The sequence below is a fragment of the Felis catus genome, chromosome B4 (assembly GCF_018350175.1).
Source record: "Felis catus isolate Fca126 chromosome B4, F.catus_Fca126_mat1.0, whole genome shotgun sequence".
NCBI classification, from domain to species: Eukaryota; Metazoa; Chordata; class Mammalia; order Carnivora; family Felidae; genus Felis; species Felis catus.
This window is the reverse complement of record NC_058374.1, coordinates 65,542,220-65,563,696: the sequence shown is the minus strand read 5'-3', so window position 1 is coordinate 65,563,696 and position 21,477 is coordinate 65,542,220. Positions and strand designations below refer to the sequence as shown.

The following is a 21,477-nucleotide window of genomic DNA, read 5'->3' as shown; positions in this document are numbered from 1 at the left end:
GTAGCTCCATGAGTAAGCCCGTTTGCCTTAGAGAAGTGTTACAACAGAAGAGTCCCAAGGCTTCATTTTACAGATTGAAAGAAGGATCTAAAAGCAATTTCTTCAAGGTTAAGCACAGGTGTGTGTGACAGATATGAACTTAACCCTTCTCCCCTTTAAACCCAGGTCTTGTTGTTGTTGTTTTCAGTATTCCAGTGCAGAAGTGATAAGACAAGTTGTGCATTCTTAACTGCCAATTACGGATTAATCGACAGTGAATATTAATACAAATAAGATTTCGTTTTGTGAAATACGTAAGAGAATTAGAAAACAAAGTCAAAGGCAATAAATTAAAATCTGCCTATTCATAGTATTTATGCATCAAGAAAAACTGAATTGGATAGATAGGAAATGTATCTTACGGTGAATTTCAGTAATAGCAATAAAAAGAACTCTGGAATTAAATTTTGTCTCTAAATCATCGTTAGAAATCATTTTAAACGTGCTTTCCAGGCACACTTCTCTTTCTCTGTAGACGTCTGACTTGATTATTCGCCTATTCATTTTTAAAATTTAACTTTTTCAGTTTGTCTTCAGTTGTAACGACTTTTCAGAAAAGTAAAACTAGACAGACCACGGAGAGCCACACACATGCAGTAAAGTTGGAGAGACAGGAAGCTGAGGGGCGGACAGAGGCTGGGAAAAAAGTACGGAGAAAACGAAGATTTCTCTATCCCCCGCCCCGCTGCATCGTGCACCTGCAGCCCAAGCTGGGGTCCCGGCAGGGACGAGGAGTCGCGCCTCTGGCAAGGCCACCTCGGGCCCCTGACTGAGCGCGGAGGGGGCGCTGCGGGTGCCTCAACCGGTCGGCCGGCCCGCGCCGGGCTGCGATTGGACGCGCCGCCGCCAGCCACCAGCCCAAACACTAAAGCGCTGGGAGGAGGCGGGGGGAGTTCTAGCGAGTCGAGGGCTTTGGCTTTTTCACGTCTCCCCCACCCCCTACCCTTCCTCTCCGCACTCCATGCCGGGTCTCTCTCTCCAGCTCGCCGCGTCTGGCTGGCTCCCGCCGCAGGAGACTTGGCGCAAACCTAACCGCCGCCGCCTCGCGCGCTTCCAGCCCCAGCCTCTCCGCCTTCCCCTGCGCCCCCCGCTCGCGCCATGGGGCCAACCTGCGGCTCCTAAGAGTTGCCGCTGGGAGCAGCGCGCTCTCCCGCCCATTTCCCCACGAGCGGGCGATGGCTTAGGGCGCCAGAGGGGCCAGCCCAGAGGTACCGGGAAGGGGAAATTCGGCCGGCCGACTGGGGAAAAAGAGGCCAACCATGAGTTTCCACAAGGAGGACGGAGTGAGCAGCCTGTGCCAGAAGGCGCTGCACATCGTCACCGAGCTGTGCTTCGCGGGCCAGGTGGAGTGGGAAAAGTGCTCGGGCATCTTCCCCCGGGACAGGGGCAGCCAGGGCGGAAGCAGCACAGGTAACCGGGGAGGGCCCCCCTCGTGTCCGCGCGCTCCGCCGGGACTCCGCGCGGCGCCAGGGCGCCTGTGGGACGCCGCGCCTTCCTACCTCGCTCCTCTTTCCGCTCAGCTCCCGGAGCGTGGGTTCTTCGGGTTTTGTCGGCTCGACTCCGCCTGCCCGGCTTCTTCCACCTCCCCGGCGTGCTCCGAGCCCGCGGCGCCGTCCCTCGCTCGCCGCCGCTCTCCCACGCCTGCGGGCTCCCTTCCGGGGTGGCGAGGCGAGGCGAGCGAGGGCGGCGGCGCACAGCCTGTTACCCAGCGCTGCCTGCGAGAGCCGCTCGCCGGCGGGACTCCAGCTGCCCTCTCTCGTGTCGCGGCTCGCGAGCTGGGGGAAGGGGCCGGGCCGGAGAATCCCTGCTTGGACGCGAAAAACCACCTTGCAAAAAGGGTTGCCTTGGCCTCCGGGAGCGGAAAGGCTCCGGGGGCGGGGGAGGGGGTGTGTGTGTAACTCGCGGCTACAACCTGTCGAGCCTTTGACAGTGTCCGAACCCCTTATTAAATGTGATTTTGGAGGGTTTCGTGACAGCGCTGGCAAAACAGGGATTCTTTTTTGAGGCGACAACCAAGGCTCGGGTCACATATAAAGTGGAGGAAAGAGAAAAGATTAGAAATTCTTTCTACACACATGCTGTCATGCACACCCCAACGCACGGGTATCCTCCCTCTCCCTTCACGAAACTTGGAAGAAATGGGGTGAGATGGAGAAGGACACCGACCGTCAGAAATCTGGAAGTGGAAAGAAGCCTCAGGTGACAGGTTTTTCTCGGAGGGTTGAGGGGAACCGTATCAGAACTAGTGTTTGGTCACTCCTGGGGAAAGGGTTTTAACCACCTGCGCAGTGCTTGGTTAGTGTAGCCTGTTGTCCGTTCACACGAGCGAGAGGGACTCCAGAGTTGCGGGCCGCGTGATTTCGAGAGTCCCTTGTGACGGTCACTTGTGGCTTTGGGCGACCAACAAGCACTGCTTTCGGGATTTTCGGCAACGGGCTGGAAGATCGCCCTCTCTTCTGTAGGTCTTGTTTCTTCCCCTTTGCTTTCTGTCATTTTTGCCCTCGTGGCGGGGCCTCGTGGCTTGAGGGCAGCCAGGGCAACAGGTGAGAGCTGGACCGCTCAACTCTAGCGGAGCGCGACTGCCCACAGCGCTGCGGGCTGGGGAAGGAGGCCAGGAGGGCGCACTGAGTGAATCTCTCCCAGCCACCACCACCACCAGAGAAAAGGGAGAGGAAGGGGAGGTGGGAATAGATGTGGTTTAGCTTTTCCCTACCAGTATTTAAATGGACTATCTGCAGGGTTTTCAAATTCTCTGATCGTGGCAACCGGAACCAAGAGAGGCTTCTTTTCTGTCTGCGGTTGGCAGAACCTGAGAGATGCTGCTACTTGAACCCTGGAGCGGAAGGGTACATGATTGGTGCTGTCCCCATGCTGGACACTTAGACGTTTTGTGCATATACAAATAAAACAGTCTTTTTTCACTTGTTCGGTAGGTGTTGAATTCCAACGAGTGTATCAAACAACTATTAGTGGAAGGAACTGGGTGAACACAGTGTATATGTGTGTCACGTGTATGGTTGCTAAGCATGAGATAAATACCCAAAATAGTGTGACCTTAAAAGTCCTCTGTGTTGATATTGGATAAACTCTTCTGAAACATCTTTAGCGATCGACTTTCTAAACATAAGACTCCAAGAAGGGGGTATAGTGGAAGAAATTATTTAAATTTAAATACCTGTAATTTGGTCATTTAACGGTTGATGCTGTGATCATCTGTTTGTGATCATACACCAAGAAGTGGTCTCCTGGTTCTCAGATTGGCTGGTAATGAGGAAAACTGTGCAGTCGGAAACCAATTACTAGCTTATAAATCTTTCTAAATATACAACCGTATAAACTTAAGGTAAAACACAGTATATGAATTGCAGAAAGGGTGTTGAGCATGTCCTAAGCCCACAAGAGGTAGTTGTAGTTCCCATTCCTTTTGGCCTTTCCCTTGGAAAGAAAAATTGGGGAAAAATGAGTCTAAAACAATTTCATGGATAATTTTCTTCTGTAAAGAGAAAATATATGCTATTCAGATGGAGTATTTGATTTAATATATGAATATATTTTGAGTGACTACCACTAAAGAAGACATTCTGTAAGATTGTATGAGATCTAAAGATGCACAAGATTACTTTACATTTTCCATTTGTAAATCTGTACAATTAGAAATAAAATACTTTAATCCACAAATAAACTCCCAATACCAATAGATATCTGCAAAATGGATTCAGATATTACCTACTGAATCTTTATATTAGCCACTCAGCTTCACATTATTCTTTATAGTCGATTTTCTTATAACTTAGCACCTGTGCCCTTTATTCTAGGTCTCTAAATAAAAACACTTCCAGTAGGTGACCCTTCTACTCACTGTTTGTTGAATAGGAAACACATTATTGGTAGGAGGGCATCTACATTGAATGGCACAGTGGTTATTTACTTTGAATGTTAATCAGCACTGCCCATATGGTGTCAGTTATTCAAAGGGTGAAGTGACAATTACAGGCTTCCAGATTGTGTATATTTTTAGATTCCTTCCCATAGGAGTAGAGGGGGAGAAATTCTGGTAATCCCAATTAAAGTCATTCTACATTAAAGAACTTATGAATCACACATATAAATAATATATTCTCCTACCAGTGTTTTAAGTGCCAATAAAGAGCGGCCTCCACCATCCTCTTTACTATAACAGCAGTAGCAGAAGCATCAGCAGTGTTATTGGCATTAAGGATCTACCAATCAAGTTGGCTAATCCCATATTTTCATAAGATTTGTGAAGAATTAGACTGCATCTGCCAACACCAATTAATTTACTTTTTTGGAATAGTTTATTAAAGACATTATTGATGTCAGCATTACTAGCACACTGGAAAGTTCATCATGTGTAATTCTTAGAGAATCAAATGTTTGCCCTCTCTTTACCACTGACCCCCACCCCCACCCCCACTAGACATGTCACCAACTAAATTCATCTTCATGCACAATATGATTTAATACTCAGGGAACATACAAAACAATATATCAGCCAAAAATGTTATTTTTCAGATATACCATGACTAATACACATAATAGTTTTGGAACTGCATTTGGGTTCATTTCTGGTCAGTCTTTAATTGCTGCCCCATATCCAAATGCTTATGAGGTTTTAGGAAAGTATGTTGCTTAAAAGGCAGACCTCATAAACCATAGCTAATCAAACCCCCTGAAGCACATAGTCACATCACAATTGTATAGACCTAACCTTCATTTAAATATTTTCAATAAACATTTAATTCATCATTGTTTTGATTTTGCATTTTAATACTTTCAATTTGGGACTAAAAATTCTAAAATAAAAGTTTAAACAATTTCTTTCTCAATTTCTATGTGTATTCCTGAATTTTGTAGATGTAGGGATCAGTAGGTATATGGCAAAGAATTTCTTTGAAGTTACTTGACTAATAAAGGAGATTGCTAAGTAAGATTTTTAAAATTACACTGTGATTCTCTGAGATTGAGGCATTTTAAGTCTATGATAAGGGCTTAAAATGAGTAAGGGTGTTTCGTAGGTTTTTCTCTACAGACACAAAGCAAATGATTACTTAATCTATAATTCTGGTACAACTACACACTGAGTTTTACACATTCTAATGATTGTATAAAGAGTTACAATTTAGAAATATAGTGGAAATTTTTCCTCAAAACTTGTAAATATGAGACAGAGTAATTGAACCATAATAAATTCAGATACACCCATATATGAAGAAGGATGTAAGAAAGGATTTTTTTCCTTCTCCCACATTGTCACTCCAATGAAGAATGCCACTCCAATCAAGAAAGTCTCATTTTTACATGATCATCAATACATACCAAGCTTGGTATCATTTGCTCCAAAGGGAAATGAACAACTGCTTTCAAAGGCCAAGCCAGTGTCCGCGAACACCTACTTTTCTTAATTCTGAGATATCAGTATTTTGACAATATTGACAGGATTTGTTTTGCTTTAATCTTTTTTCTTCTTGAGACAAATTAAGATCTATATTTCTTCTTTTAAAAAAAATTTAAGTTTATTTATTTTGAGAGAGAGAGAGGCAGGGAGGGGCAGAGAGAGAGAGAGGGAGAGAAAATCCCAAGCAGGTTCAGCGCCACCAGCACAGAGCCCAATGTAAGGCTCAAATTCACCAACCATGAGATCATGACCTGAGCTAAAATCAAGAGTCAGATGCTTAACCACCTGAGCCACCTAGGCACCTTTATATTTCCTCTTTATATGAGCTGTGAATCTCTGAAATCAGATCCTTACAAGAATGATTTTATATATAAGATCTATAGCTGTCCATTTCATTCAAATCCCATTGTCTTTAAAACTTAATCATCATTTTGTTTTATGGAAAAAATTAGTCATTATTTGGATACATCTACATTCATTTACAAGATTTTTTTACAAGATTCTGGCAGAAGATAAACATCACAAATGTTTATTGGAATCTCTAATGCCAATTAAAATTATCTATATTTTGAAAATACAATTGTGTTCTTCCTGATGTATACATTAAGTCAGTAGAACATAAGCTCTTTGAGAGCAGTGGTTTGTCTACTGTCTTATTCTCAGTGCCTAGAAAAACCTATGGCTCCTCTTAGTCTCAATAAATATTTGTTGGATTAATGAAAGAATGAATGAATGAATAAATTCATCCTCAAGAAGCCACAGAACAAAAGGCTTGAAATATCAATGAACTAAATTATGAGTTTTGATTAATTACAAGAAATTGTATTTTGTTTATGATAATAGCAGAAATTAGAGCATTTGAGGTATTTAAAACCTAGAATACGAGCAAAATACTCACAAAAAAGCAACTGAACATCATATGGGTATCTGTTGACTTCCCACAGAGTGTGTTCAGGTAGAGCTATGATCCAGTGGCTAAATTTGTAAGTGTTGTGTAATAAATGTATTAAGTTTATGCAAGTTCTAGAAAAGTGGGAATATCTACTTAAAATATCAATTTATAATAGTAAAAGAAAGCCTGTTTGCTTAAGTAGAAACTAGCATGGGGAAGATAATCATCTTTTTTCAAATGCCTATTAGTCATACCAGTTAGAACTAGAAGTCATTATTTTGTAGTGTTGAAAATGAAGGCAGGGAAAGTTAGCAACTTCCCCTCAAATCAAGCTAGTTAATGAAGCAGCAAGGATAAAAACCCAGGGTCCCTTAGGTTCCACAAAAAGTAAGCATAGGAAGATTTCCTAGGGGCATCCTTGGTGCCACAGGGCACTGGAACAAATGTTTGTAAAAAATAGGCTCTTAACTATCATTATACCGTTGGCTATAATTAGTGATGTATTGGAAGGTATTAAGATTTCTCAGTGTGTAATTATGACCCAAATTCCAAAATTTCCTTTTGTTAGATATACTGTCATACAAGCGTAAGACACAACATTCTTTATTTTTCTTAATTGAGTACATACATGCATATAATTAAGTGTACATGAGTGTTAATTCATGAATGCTTAGCTAAATATAATTGATTCATTTGAACAGTAAAATCATGTAAAAGATTTTAGTGTGTTAGAAATGCACAACTTTGAATGCATATAATTATAAATATAGCTCCTTCTGTATGTCCATAAATAAGCCTATAATGAAAACAGATATTAAATTTCTGGTTAAATTATTTTTGTTACTTTGTAATTAGAAAAATAATACATTAAAATCAATTTTTGCTTTATTTTCCTACCATTTTTTGGGTATGTAAGTTTAGTAGTCAACCATCTATATATGTCATTATTAAAATTCAGTGCTATGATATCAAAGAAAACTAGGCCTCCTAATAGGAAGTGTTATTATTAAAGCTCAATAAATTATGTTGTTTATTTCTAATTTGTACAATACTGATTTTCTCTGTTGGTGGAATATCCAGCACTGGCCAAGTTTAGAAACAGTCCCTGACTGAAGCGATGGCTTCTTGTTATTGTATAATAGTTTTCTTTTTCCTTATTTTATTTTATTTTATTTTATTTTATTTTATTTTATTTTATTTTATTTTATTTTATTTTTTAATGTTTATTTTTGAGAGAGAGAGAGAGAGAGAGAGAGAGAGACAGAGTGCCAGTGGGGGAGGGGCAGAGAGGGAGAGGGAGACCCAGTATCTGAAACAGGCCCCAGCCTCTGAGCTGTCAGCACAGAGCCCACCATGGAGCTTGAACTCGGGACTGGTGAGATCATGACCTAGGCTGAAGTCGGACACTCAACTGACTGAGCCACCCAGGTGCCCCTTTCTTTATCATTTTAAATATCCTAAATGACTAATGAAATTGTAAAGGCTGACATCAACATGACTTAGGTAGACTGTCTGAAAATAAAGCTATATATATATATATATATATACACATACATATATATATATATATATATACACACATACATATATATATATACACACACACACATATGCATATATGTATATATATATATATATATACATACACACACACACACAAATACTGTATATGTATACATAAAATCATAAAATTGTTCTGTGATGTCTCAGAGCTAGAAGGGTAGAATGATGAAGGTGGGAGGGACTGATACTACCTTTTTTTCATCCGGGTGGATCCTGAAGTGTGTTACGATCTGCTATTTAACATTCTGTTATGGAATAGAGAACATTACAGTCAATTTAAAAAACCTTGTAAATGTCAATTTGTTCATACTGCAGAATTATTTTAATCAAACAATGAGGACTATAGTTTACAGTCTTTATTATTCCCTTAATTCTGTTTCAATAGTCATAGATTTATAGGAATAATGGATAAAACAATATTAAGCTTATTATCATTTCTAACATGTTACAATAGGAGTTGTTACTATATCTGAGAGGTGGTTTTAGCATTATGCTTTTATTCAACAAATATTTATTGAACACTTAGGTAAAAGTCACTGTGCCAGACATAAAATGTACTCGTACTAGGAGGCCTGGGTGGCTCAGTCAGTAAAGTGTCTCACCCTTGATTTCAGCTCAGGTCATGATCTCACGAACCATGATTCCTCCATCAGGGTTTGCACTGGTAGGGCAGAGCCTGTTTGGGATCCTCTCTCTCTGCCTCTCCCCCGCGGGGTGCATGTGCACACATGTGCCCTCTCTCTCTCAAAATAAATAAATAAACTTAAAAAAAATAAAATGTACTTGTACCATTAATTAAATGCTGTACATAGTTCAAGTTATTGTAAATGTAGAATTAATAGATAATCACAGATTATAAATTATTTACTCAATTATGAACATGTGTAAAGATTTTTTTATAAGTTAGGATACTTTTATATCATATTGAATACCATATTTGATTGAATCTAAGATGCTATTGATTATAAGATGCACCATTATTTTATATGGTACCAAAAAGAAAAAGAAATGTCACTAAATAAATTATAACTTGATACTTTGTTATCACAGAGTTTTTATTTCACACTTATGTAGAGACTTCTTTTAAAACAGACATAAATTGTTGAAATCATATATCACTCTTGTACAAACATAAAAAGTAAAACAAAAGACATAAATGGGTTAAAATAAGTTTAAAGTTGACCATGATTCTTCGGAATGGCTTTTTGATTTCAGAATTGGTGACACCATTGTTTTTCCACTCATTATTAGGCTCTGTGCCATCAAGAGTGCTGTCAAGAGTAGTAATGGTGCATTTTTTTCCTTAAAAGAATTCATAAAAGATATAAAGGCCATTTGGTGTTGTGCTGTAAGCTACCTGTACAATCACTGACTCACTGCCTTCTCCACCTATCCCCCAAAAGTTTGTCTTGTAAGGTTTAGTGCTAGGCTTTACTGTTTTCTCCACTGTTTTGGTTTTTTTTGGTTGTTGTTTTTTTTAAAGCCACTTGGACTCATTCTATGGCTTTTTATATTGATGCCTTTGTTTTGCACATACACAGAGAAAATTATGACATACTTACTTCCTGGCTTTTAGTGATTGTAATAAGCCATTGATACTAAAGTATATTCAGATTTCAGAAAATGTAAATGTTTTAAAATATGCATATTATAATCAACTCAATATAGTATTAAAACAAAGTTTTTACCATTTATTGAAATTCAAGAAAAAGGCAAATCAGTACTGTTAAATGGAAATTATAAGAGGCATTGTTGCAAGGATAATATGTTGATTGATTATGTATTGGATATATAGATGAAAAAGAGACTGCTAGTTATTTCCAAGTATTCATTTCCCCCCTTTTATTTCACAGTACCAGAGTCCTTTATTTTTATTTAGATATGTAGCAGCATTAAAATAACTTATTTTTTTAATTTATAAATGACAACTTTTCTCAGCTTTCTTTCTGGTTTGCTGCAGCCACATGACTAAATCTGACCATCAGAATGTTAGTGGCAGTGATGTGTACTACTTCCAGGCTGTGCCCTTAGAATTAAAGGACAGACTCTCACCCTCCCTTTCCCCATGGTATTCTACCACCTAACTGCCTGGAACATGGGCATGGTAGCTTGCCATCTTGGACATTAAGGAGAAGGCAAAAAACCTTTGAATAGCAAAGCACAAATATAAAAAAAAAAAAAAATTAGGACTCTAGACACCTTGAACCTAATGTGTATGCCCTGGCCTGCTTATGCTGGAATAGTTAATTACATGAGAGAGAAATAAACTTCTTCTACCTTGTTTAAGTCACTGTTAGTTTAGCCTCTTGTTATAGAAATCAGAATTATGCCCTATTATAATATTAGAGTTGACCCTTGAACGACACAGGATCCAACTGTGTGGATCTACTTATATGCAGATTTTTTCTAGTACAGTACTCTAAATGTATTTTCTCTTTTTTATAATTTACTTAAGAACATTTTATTTTTTCTAACTTTATTTGTAAGAATACAGTATATAACATATAAAATATATGTTAATCAAGTGTTTATGTTATTGGCAAGGCTTCTGGTCAACAGTAGGCTATCAATAGTTTTAGGGGAGTCAAAACTTATATGGCAGTTTTCAACTGTGTGGGACTTGGTGCCTCTAACCCCCTCATTGTTTAAGGGTCAACTACAACATCATCTGAATAGGATAAATAGGTTAACTTCAAAGATAATTCCAAATTTTTATCTTAGAAACAGTTTCCCTCAGCTTTCTTTAAGAGTTGTTGATTTGGGGCACGTGGGTGGCTTAGTCAGTTAAGCATCCGACTTCAGCTCAGGTCATGGTCTCATGGTTCATGGGTTCGAGCCCTGGATTGGGCTCTGTGCTGTGTGGAGCCTGCTTGGGATTCATTCTCCACACCCCCCCCCCCCGCCCACTCTGTTCCTCCTCTACTCATGCTTTCTCTCTCTCTCTCAAATAAAAAAAAAAAAAGAGTTGCTGATTTGGGTTTTATTTCCCTTCTTTCTCTATGGAATGATGCCATAAATATGGTCTATGTTCAGGCAATAATGGGAAGAAACCAAAGAACAAAAGGCTTGAAATATCAATGAACTAAATTATAAGTTTTAATTAATTACAAGAAATCATATTTTTGTACATTTTGAAAATTAAAGAACTAGAACTTTAAAATTTAAAAAAATGATACAGAAACCACAGATAAGAATATCAATTAACGCAGTGGTGATGGGAATGGAGAGCACACCAATTGGTCTGTGCTTTTCTGTGTGATCATATCCATCTGTGTAGGTAGTAGACAATTAGATCTAACACTTTTTACAAGCCTCAGTGAATAGGACCATGCAAATGTTATGGTCTGGTTACATAGACTTTAGCAAAGTTCTGCTTTACAAAAGTTTCTGAGGAATTAGCATTTTTTGGCTTACTCTTCTCTCTCTTTTTTTTTTCCTTTAACATTTATTTATTTATGAGAGACAGAGCATGATCAGGGGAGGGGCAGAGAGAGAGGGAGACACAGAATCCGAAGCAGGCTCCAGGCTCCAAGCTATCAGCACAGAGCCCGACACGGGGCTCAAACTCACAAACTGTGAGATCATGACCTGAGCCGAAGTCGGATGCTTAACCGACTGAGCCACCCAGGTGCCCCATGGCTTACTCTTCTCTTATGAGAGTTGTGTTTTCTCAGTTTTTCAGAACTGGGTCACTTTATTTTGAATTATTAAGACACAATGAAAGAATAAAATCTTTATACCAAAAGTGAGTCAGAGACATCTCGACAGATAAGTAGACAGTGGTAAAGCAATGGTTATGCATATTTATGTAATCAAGCCAGAGTTTGAGCAATTTTAAACCTGATTATCTGGGCACCTAATCTAATATCTGTAAATTTAATTAACTCTTAATCTTCCCAAAATATAATAAGATGAATGTCATATAATGGATTCTTTTTAACTATTCAGAGACATTGAAAATTTGAGATAGGGTCTACTCATCAAGTTTGCCTATTGCAAGGGTAACTTCAAAGGCCCTGCAGAGAAGGCAAGCAAAGCCATTTATATTCATCACCCTGGCCTCCCCATGGCTGACCTTTTTCCTCCAGTGTTCTTTTCTCTACCTAACCTCCCCAGTCCCCAACCACAAGTTCCTATGCCTTCACCTTTCTCACTTGGAAACTCCAGTCCCTTCACCTTTCTACTTCTCTGTGAATTCTCTGTCAATAGATATGGCACCATACTTAATGATGCATCATTTCATCATTGCAATCGCTTTCTCCTTTGAAATATATTACATCTTCCAGTGCTGTGGGGAAGGGAGACCTCATTCATGAATAAATTCATCTGCTTCTCTATCCCTACACCAGAGCAATCAACTATTTAGGAGGTTTTAAAACCAGGCAAGCTAGTATCCAATTTCAAAAGAACCCTCAATTCTGAACGGAAATCCTGTGTTTTCCTATTCAATTTTCTCCTGTTCTCTACAATTCCTATTTTCAAACTTCCCCCCACTATATCTAAATAATCCAAGCTATTCCCAAATATCCCAAAGTAACTGGCAGTTGACCCCAATTCCTACTTTGGAGAGAAAATACTACTTATAAATAAGAATTCACTTGACTTTCTACCCAAGACCTAAAAACTTCCCTGATTGCAGAACCATCCTCTTTTACTTGTAAAGGAAAAAGTGAGGCAATCCTTTCATCTTTGCTTCAGACCCCATCCATCCATTTTCACCATTTATGAGACTTCATTTAATTATTCATTTGCTTAACTTTCTATGTCTTCTTGTCTGCTGATTCCTTCCCTTAAGTTTTAAAACATGCTTGAGTATTGCACATCCTAATAAAACACCTCCATCACCTCCACATGCTACTCTTTCCTCCTTTCTCTTTCCTCCTTTCCAACATCCAGTTTCCTGAAGGAATGGTCTACTCTCATAGAATCCACTTCCTCACTCCTATTCATTTATTTAACCACATTAATGTACTTAATATAGCCTCTCCTTCACTAATCTCATTGAATTCACTAAAACCTACTTGTTAATGTTAATTAATAGTTACTTATTCTAATTGAACTTACTTTAATGTTTTTATGTTGATTACTTCTTAGGATATTCTCCTCCAGGGATGTCTTGGTAGCTGAGTCAGTTAAGTGTCTGACTCTTGATTTTGGCTCAAGTCAAGATCTGACAGTTGTAAGATGGTGCCCCCAGTCAGGCTCCTTGCTGAGCGTAGAGCCTGCTTAAGATTCTCTGTCCCTTTGTCCCTCCCCCCTTCTTATGCTTTCTCTTGCTCGCTCCTTCTCTCTCAAATATATATATATATATGAAAACACATTGACCTGAGTTTGTTTTTTCATACTTTCTCAGGTTTCTATGCACACAGGCTCTTTGTTCCTTTAAGTTCTTTTTCTTTAAATACTGATGTACTCAGGTTTCTATCAAATTTTGTCTTCTCTTTCATGGATTCAGATTCCACTATTAAAGGAAGTCCTTCAATTTCATCTTTAGTTGCAGTCAGGCATTACCAATAACTTCCTCAAAATTTCTACTTGCGTGAGCACAAGTACTTCAGATTTAGTATGACCAAAGCTGAAGGCATGGTCTTCCTTACTTCATCATCCTGTTTGTCTCCCACTAACTCACATTCTTATCCTTCAGTCTTCACACTCCTTAACTGGAACTTTAACTTCCAGTTATCTCCTGAATCTGCTTTTCTCCTCATTTCAGCAGCCCTCATTCAGAACCACTATAATCCTTCAATGAATGACTATTATCATATGTGAACTAGTTTCTCTTCTTCTAGTCTGACCTCCACTCTTATCTTCTCCTTAGCCAGAGTGTTATTTCTGAAATGCATTTCTGACCATTTCAATATCTTTATTTAAAAATGTTTCTGAGAGGGGCGCCTGGGTGGCGCAGTCGGTTAAGCGTCCGACTTCAGCCAGGTCACGATCTCACGGTCCGTGAGTTCGAGCCCCACGTCGGGCTCTGGGCTGACAGCTCAGAGCCTGGAGCCTGTTTCGGATTCTGTGTCTCCCTCTCTCTCTGCCCCTCCCCCGTTCATGCTCTGTCTCTCTCTGTCCCAAAAATAAATAAACGTTGAAAAAAAAATTAAAAAAAAATGTTTCTGAGGTTACTTATTTTTCTTTGAACTAAGTCCAGACTCATAACATTTTTCATACCATGGTTAAATGTGAGTCACAGTCATAAAAAAAATCATTTAAAACATTTTGATGACTTTATAAATTCTCCCAGATTCTTCCTTATTCTTTTGATAGTCAGATACTTTTATTTTGCTAAACAAATTTTGTTGAAAAAATTTATGTCATAAAGACCTAAGTATTAAACAGTTCATTTTGTTTTTAATACCTTTACTGGTTAGCCATAATTACAATAGCAAGCAATGCAAAATATATAAAATACAATAAGCTTATTTTTATAAATTTAGTTTTATTGTTTCAGGATAAAATTCTAATTATCCCAACTTCTTTCACTTGTTGCTATTGAGAAGAAGGAAATCTCTTTTTCCCTTTGCTGTATGTTTTTGAATGAAAGGAGCTGCAAGATAGGAATCTTGGCCTACCCTCATCTCTGAGAAATGACTTATCAGTTTCCCCCTTCTTCAATGTATGAGCTTCATATCCTCAGGAAACAAATATTCTCTACTCCTCCATGCAGTAAATTTTATGGGGTCCAGTCCTCATGGGGAATACCAGTGGTGGTGCAGCCAGGCTTGTGACTGTATAGTCAAGTCTAATTCAATTCAAGGTGGCATATTAGCAAGTCCACTTTCTGATAGACCTAAGCTGATAGCTGCCTTTATTTTAATTGCTGCCTGTTTGAACATGTGTTTGCCTCTCAGTTGTTTTAAGCACATATGGACAGGAAAATGGAATGTTACTTGTTAGCTTCCTGAAACATTAATATTTACTTAGAAATGCTGGTGTTCATTTTAAACAAATTCACTCCTTTCAGTACCAGTTGTCATCAGATGAGTCTCTCCTCTTGTTACTAATCTGTGAATCACCATTCAATCTATACTCAATCCATAACTATGCCTCTTTTCTCCTCAGTACTCTTGTTTAAAGAAAAATAAAGAGTTGATAATGACAGCAAACCATCACTGCACTTACTATCCAAATTAACTTTATATACCTTTATATACTTTATATACCTTTATTTAAACCTCACAACATCCTATGAAATAAATATAAATACTTCTATTTTTACGAGACTCTTAAAACGTAAACAACTTGCCCAAAGTCCCTGTGGTGGAGCTGACATTTGAACCCAGATCTAAACTGTGCCAGGGTACAAGCTATATTATATTATCTTCCTGGTAGAAGGATTTCTGCATATTCCTTCTAAATCACTCAGTTTTTAGTCATCTAGCCACCTCAAAACCTACAGCCTTTTAAGTTATTTTTCAGGTAATTCCCAAAATGTGGATTCAATAGCTCCATAAACATTTTTTGACCATTTGATAAATACCAGACACTACAATAGGTGAATAAATTTGGTTTCTGCTCTGAAGGATCAAGGAACGAGTTTATGTGTAGGATGGGAACACTTGGAGAAGCAAAACAAGTACAGATGTGCAATCTCTTATCCACAATCACAAAACCTCAAAATCCCGAAAACTGACAATTATTTTGTAAATTGTAGCATTTTGGTATCAACATCCTATCTGAATTGGCATTAAGCTACTTACAATCTTCAGTGATCCCACTCAGTGTGACTAATTCATACATTTCATTTTAGATGTATCGATGTGTTGGTTACTCAGTGTTATCCCACATAATGTGTACTATATTGCCTTTCTAATATTCAAAAGAAAATAATAATTTTTGAAACACATTGTGTCCCAGGAGTTTTGGGTAAGAGAGTGTCAAAAAAGGTACTATTTGGATCTGATTGTTGAATACAAATTTGCCAGGAAGCCAAATGGAGGAAGATAAATGCAGTGGAACTACACACAACAGCCTGAACAAAATCACAAGAGAGTAGTGAGTGGTCAGGGGAAGGAGTACAGGTAGGAAAGTGACAGAAGAATAAAGCTGACCAGTTCCCAGGGGTCAAATCACAAAGGTGCTGTGGAATGCCTTACAAAGTTTGGATTTGTCCCAGATGGCTAAGAGGTGATATAGAAGAATGTTAGGCGAAGAGAGGTAAGGTGACCATACATCTCAGTTGCCAGGACATGACTCGGTTTCTTCTTGCTACCCAAGCATTATTGATAACACAATTTTTCACTTTCACAAGTAATTTAGTTTGGCTGAAATAGTTTATGGGCCCCTAAATGGTAGAACCAGATACTGATTTTAGAAAATTGTCAGTAGTAGGGAAAATGGAATTAGGGTCAGAGATTTCCACAGGACTTTTTCCTAAAATGAGAATAACCTCATGAATGCCAAAACCTAGCATGTAGGAAAAATGGCATAAAAGAATGTCATCACATTTTTGTGGGTGAGTAAAAGTTTTCTAATGCCTATAAGTAAGAAGGGAGGCATTTTCAGTTATGGACTGAAAACGAACTCCATCCTTTCTTCTACCTCACATTGTCCTGCGGTTTCCTTATATCTTGGCTTTTGGCTCCAGCTGAGTTGAAGAAGTTAACTGCGTTAAAATACCCAGAAAAATATAACGTAAGTGGAGCTGAAAATACATAAATATTATGAATCCATAATTGTAGTATTTATGCCTCCATTTAAAATAATTAGGAAGCAAGGGGCACCTGGGTGGCTCAGTCGGTTAAGCGTCTGACTGGCTCAGGTCATGATCAGTTCATGGGCTTGGGCTCCACGTCATCAGGCTCTGTGCTGACAGCTCAGAGCCCGGACCCTGCTTTGGATTCTGTGTCTCCCTCTCTCTTTCTGCCCTTCCCCCACTTGTGCACATGCACATGTTTTCTCTCTCTCTCTCAAAATAAACATTAAAAAAAGTAGGAAGTATATTGATGTGTTTTTCTTTTTTTCCTCAAGTTACGGGGCTAATGAACAAATTAATAAGTAAAAGTAAATTACAAAATATAAAATATGATCACACATTCTTCACCAATTGAGTATAAATGGGAAATATATTTAATTGTTGCTTTCATAAGTAGAAAATGAAGGAAAATATTAATATCTATGTATCACAGTATGTCAAATTAATTTTTATCTTATAATTAGGTAGCATTAAAATTTTGGAATTATTTCAATTTCTGAATAGATTTCCATTAGCTACAAATTGGGAGTTTCAACAGAACCATTTTATCTTACTAATCAGGAAAATGTAAATTAAAACAAGGTATCATTTTCCCATCATATCAGTGAAAATTAAAGTATAACAGCTTTTCTCTGAGATTACAGGAACTAGTATACTCTTAGGATGTTTTTGTTATAGACACTCTGGGATTCTTTTGGAAATAGCTAATAAAATTAAATATGTGCATAACCTATGACCTTGCAATTCTATTTCTAGACATTTACCTTAGAGAAACACTCACAAATATGTACAAGAAGAAGGGGCAAAGATGCTCATTATAGCTATGTGGTAATAGCAAAACACTGGGTATAATCTATCCCATAATATCCATCATGGGGAAGTATTATGGAATGCTATGTGAGATGAAGTTAGACCCCAAGGATCATTGAATTAAAAAGTAAAGCAAATTGAAGAAATCAATATGCAGTAATCCATTTAAGGTTTTTTAAAAAAGTTTTGTATGGGTTTTTAAGAAGTGTCTTTATTAGTGCTTGGGCTGGACAGATACACCCCAAACTGGGATCAGTGGTTGCTTCTAGGGAGGGGTAGGAAATCTTGAATTTCCAGTAGTGGTTAAAGGAAATTAGATTTATTCTTTATTAGTTTTTTAGGCCTTTCATAGCAAAGTACCACAGACTGGTAGCTTAAACAATAGAAACTTATTTCCTCACAGTTGTGAAAACTTGATGTCTGAGATCAAGGTATCAGGAGGGTTGATTTTTCTTCCGAGGCCTCTCCCCTTGGCTTATAGGTGGCCACCTTCTCCCTGTGTTTTCACATGGTCTTTCCTCTGTGAGCACCTTTGTCCTAATCTCCTCTTCTTACAAGGACACCAGTCATACTGGAATAGTGCCTATTCATAATGACCTCATTTTGCCTTTATGACTAATTTAAAGGCCCTATCTCCAAATACAGTCACATTCTGAGGCACTAGGGGGTGAGGATTTCAACATAAGAAAATGGAAAGGATTAAGGGACAGACACAATTCAGCCTATAACATATTCCTAACATTTTTATTTTAAACAAAAGAAATTGGATTCATATTTATATTGAGGCTAAGCAAAGTTGTAAAAGAAAATGAAAAGATTATTTACATCTAGACAAATTTCCCTTTACAGGAAATCTGTTTAGTTTTTAAGGGTGCTGTAACACCAGATTGCCAACATTGGTTATCTTAGGAAGGTGAAAATGGAAGTAGGTAGGGGGATATCCTTAACTTTTTAAAAAACAGACTTGATTGTTTAAAGCAGCTTTAGATTTACATAGAAATTGGGAAGATAGTACAGAGTTCCCATATACCCCACACCCAGTTTCTCCTGTTATTAATATTTTACATTAATATGGGTTATTTGTTGTAATTAATGAAGCAGTATTGATACACCGTTACTTAAAGTCCATACTTTATTCACATTTCCTTAGTTTTTACCTAATATCCTTTTCCTATCTCAGGACTCCATCTAGGATACCACATTACATTTGGTTGTCATTGTCTCCATAATCTCCTTTTGGCTATGATAGTTTTTCAGACTTTTTATTTGACAACCTTGGCAGTGTTGACGAGTGCTGGTAAGATATTTTGTAGAATGCCCTCCTACTGGAATTTGTCTTATAGATTTCTAATGATTAGTCTTGGGTTATGGGTTTGGGAAAGAAGACCACAAAGGTAGAGTGCCATTCTCATCACATCATATTAAAGATGTGTACTATCAACATGATTCATTATTGCCAATAGTCACCTTGATCACCTGGTGAGGTCTCTCCAACTATAGTTACCCTTTTTTACTCCTTTCCATACTGTCTTCTCTGGAAGGAAGTCACTATGTGCAGTATATGCACTATGTCCACACTTGAGGAGTGGGAGCTGTGGTCCACCTTCTTTAGAACAGAGTATCTACGTATATTGCTTGGAATTCTTCTGCACAGGAGATTTGTTTCTTTTCTCTCATTCATTTATTTACTCAATCTTACTAACTTTTTTTTTTTTACTATATTTCTTTGGATCATTTTACATAATGAGCATATATTAATTTTGTGGTTATTTTGAAATAAGGATATTTAGAGATACTTACATCATTAATTTGGGACGTTAGAAAGTAGGAACATGCAAGGTTATCGGAAAGGACCTAGGGAGGTTAAAAATATAACTACCGGTGTACCTCTTCTCTGTTAGTAACATATTATTCTTATTTAGACTACAGAAAGTGATTTATACAAATATTTGATATGATTCCCTGCTTAGAAAGTGAGAAGTTTACATCTTTAGATAAAAGATGAAACAGGGGCGCCTGGGTGGCGCAGTCGGTTAAGCGTCCGACTTCAGCCAGGTCACGATCTCGCGGTCCGTGAGTTCGAGCCCCGCGTCAGGCTCTGGGCTGATGGCTCGGAGCCTGGAGCCTGTTTCCGATTCTGTGTCTCCCTCTCTCTCTGCCCCTCCCCCGTTCATGCTCTGTCTCTGTCCCAAAAATAAATAAACGTTAAAAAATATATATATATTTAAAAAAAAAAAAAAGATGAAACAAACAGAAGCCTTCTTATTGTGTGCATTTTCTGAGTTTCTTAAGTTTCATAACTTCATGGCAGGTTATAAGTTGCCACCTTTCATTTTGCAAACTCTTGGACCCCTTGTACTGTTCTTTGAAATAATGTGCATACATCATGCCTTTTCTATACACAATTGGGATTTTTCATATATCTCCTTTGAGAATTTCCAGGCTTAATTATTAATCTTTCCTCCCTAACTTAAAAGTAAAATTTGAAACTCTAAAAAAGAAATCTGTTGATAATAACCATAATGTAAATTATCTCACTGTTTCTGCTCTTTTATGTACACTATCAGTGGTTTAATATTTCTTTACATTGTGATTTTTTTCCAGATATTTCGGTCAGCTTGTTAGCGGTGGTTGTCAGCTTCTGTGGCCTAGCCTTGTTGGTTGTCTCACTTTTTGTCTTCTGGAAGTTGTGCTGGCCTTGTTGGAAAAGCAAACCTGTGACTTCCAACGTCAGCACCCTTCCACAGAGCATTTCAAGTGCTCCTACTGAAGTCTTTGAGACCGAAGAGAAAAAAGAAGTTAAAGAAAATGAAAAGCCAGCTCTAAAAGCTGTTGAGCCTGCTATAAAAATCAGCCACACTTCCCCTGATATCCCAGCAGAAGTCCAAAATGCTTTAAAAGAACATCTAATTAAACATGCACGTGTGCAAAGACAAATTACTGAACCTACATCCTCATCCCGGTAAGAAAAGATCAAATATATAAAACTGTGCGTGTGTGTGTGTGTGTGTGTGTGTGTGTGTGTGACCTTGTAAGGGGAGAAAAATGGAGATGAGAAAGGAGCAAAGAAAAACAGGAGAAATGAGAATGACATAAACAGATCATTGAATAAAGAGGAAAAGGGCAAGACAGTTAAGCATCCAACTCTTGATTTCAACTCAGGTCATAATCTCGCCGTTCATGAGTTCGAGGCCTACATCAGGCTCTGAGCTGACAACATGGAGCTTGCTTGGGATTCTCTGTCTCTCTCTCTCTGCCCCTCCTCTTCTCATGCTAGCTCTCTGGCTGTCTCTGGCTCTCAGAAATAAATGAATAGGGGCACCTGGGTGGTTCAGTCGGGTAAGGTCCAACTCGATTTCTGCTCAGGTCATGATCCCACAGTTCTTGAGATCAAGCCCTGAGTCGGGCTTCATGCTGACAGCACAGAGTCTGCTTAAGATTCTCTCCCTTCCTCTCTGCCTCTCCCCCATTCATTCATGCACACATGTTGTCTCTTTCAAAATGAAGAAGCATTACAAAATTAAATAAATAAACCTCAAAAAAAAAAAAAGAGGAAAAGGGTAGGACAGAGGAAGTAAGGATGAGGGAAACTGAGGACAAAGGAGCCAGACAGGGAGCAGTACCATGAAGGGGTTTTAGTAGAATTTAAGGTCTCAGTAAGATAACATAACTACTGACTATTATTTGTTAACTCTTTCCCTTGAAAGATCATTGCTTGATAGTTGCTACTTGCAGTCTCAGTGTAGTTTAAGTCAACCAGTAAATATCAAGAAAACAGCTACTTGCAATGTCTGTCATGAAATCATCTGGAAGTTCACAATCAAAATTGAGTAACAGAGATTAATGTTGAGTCTACAGTTGTTTAGTAACTGCATTGTCCACATGGAACCACTGGAAAATGCTATTTGAACACATACAGGCCAAGCCATACTGGGCAGAGTGTGGTAAATGCCACAGGAGTTTTGGTGAATATCCTGAGCACACTAAAGAGTGTATACAAAAGGAGGGAAATGAGAGCCTCTTCATGGAGATCTATTTTAACTCTGCTTGGAAAAATCAGCAAAA

The 21,477-nt window shown here is 38.4% G+C and overlaps 1 protein-coding gene and 1 long non-coding RNA gene across 9 annotated transcripts in view; one reads left to right on the top strand and one right to left on the bottom strand.

The window, feature by feature from the left end:
- The first annotated feature begins 971 nt into the window (after positions 1-971).
- Positions 972-21,477, top strand: part of SYT10 (synaptotagmin 10) — a 67,315-nt gene continuing 46,809 nt past the window's right edge. For 2 of the 6 annotated variants that reach the window (XR_006600637.1, XR_002743842.2), the window contains exons 1-2: positions 979-1,449; positions 20,017-20,374. Coding sequence is in view for 2 of the 6 variants with exons in the window: in XM_045061645.1 (XP_044917580.1) it covers positions 1,299-1,449; positions 20,017-20,374 (509 nt within the window). In the remaining 4 variants the exon portion in view is untranslated. Of the gene's footprint in view, positions 1,450-20,016; positions 20,375-21,477 lie in introns of all 6 variants that reach the window. The other 4 variants (XM_023256925.2, XR_006600636.1, XM_045061645.1 and 1 more) reach the window with 3 other exon arrangements.
- The window catches only part of LOC123386568, a 248,829-nt gene continuing 232,985 nt past the window's right edge, over positions 5,634-21,477 (bottom strand). For all 3 annotated transcript variants that reach the window (XR_006600638.1, XR_006600639.1, XR_006600640.1), the window contains 2 exons: positions 8,102-8,155; positions 5,634-7,143 (listed from right to left, as the gene is read on the bottom strand). This is a non-coding gene — a long non-coding RNA (uncharacterized LOC123386568). The remainder of the gene's footprint in view (positions 7,144-8,101; positions 8,156-21,477) is intronic.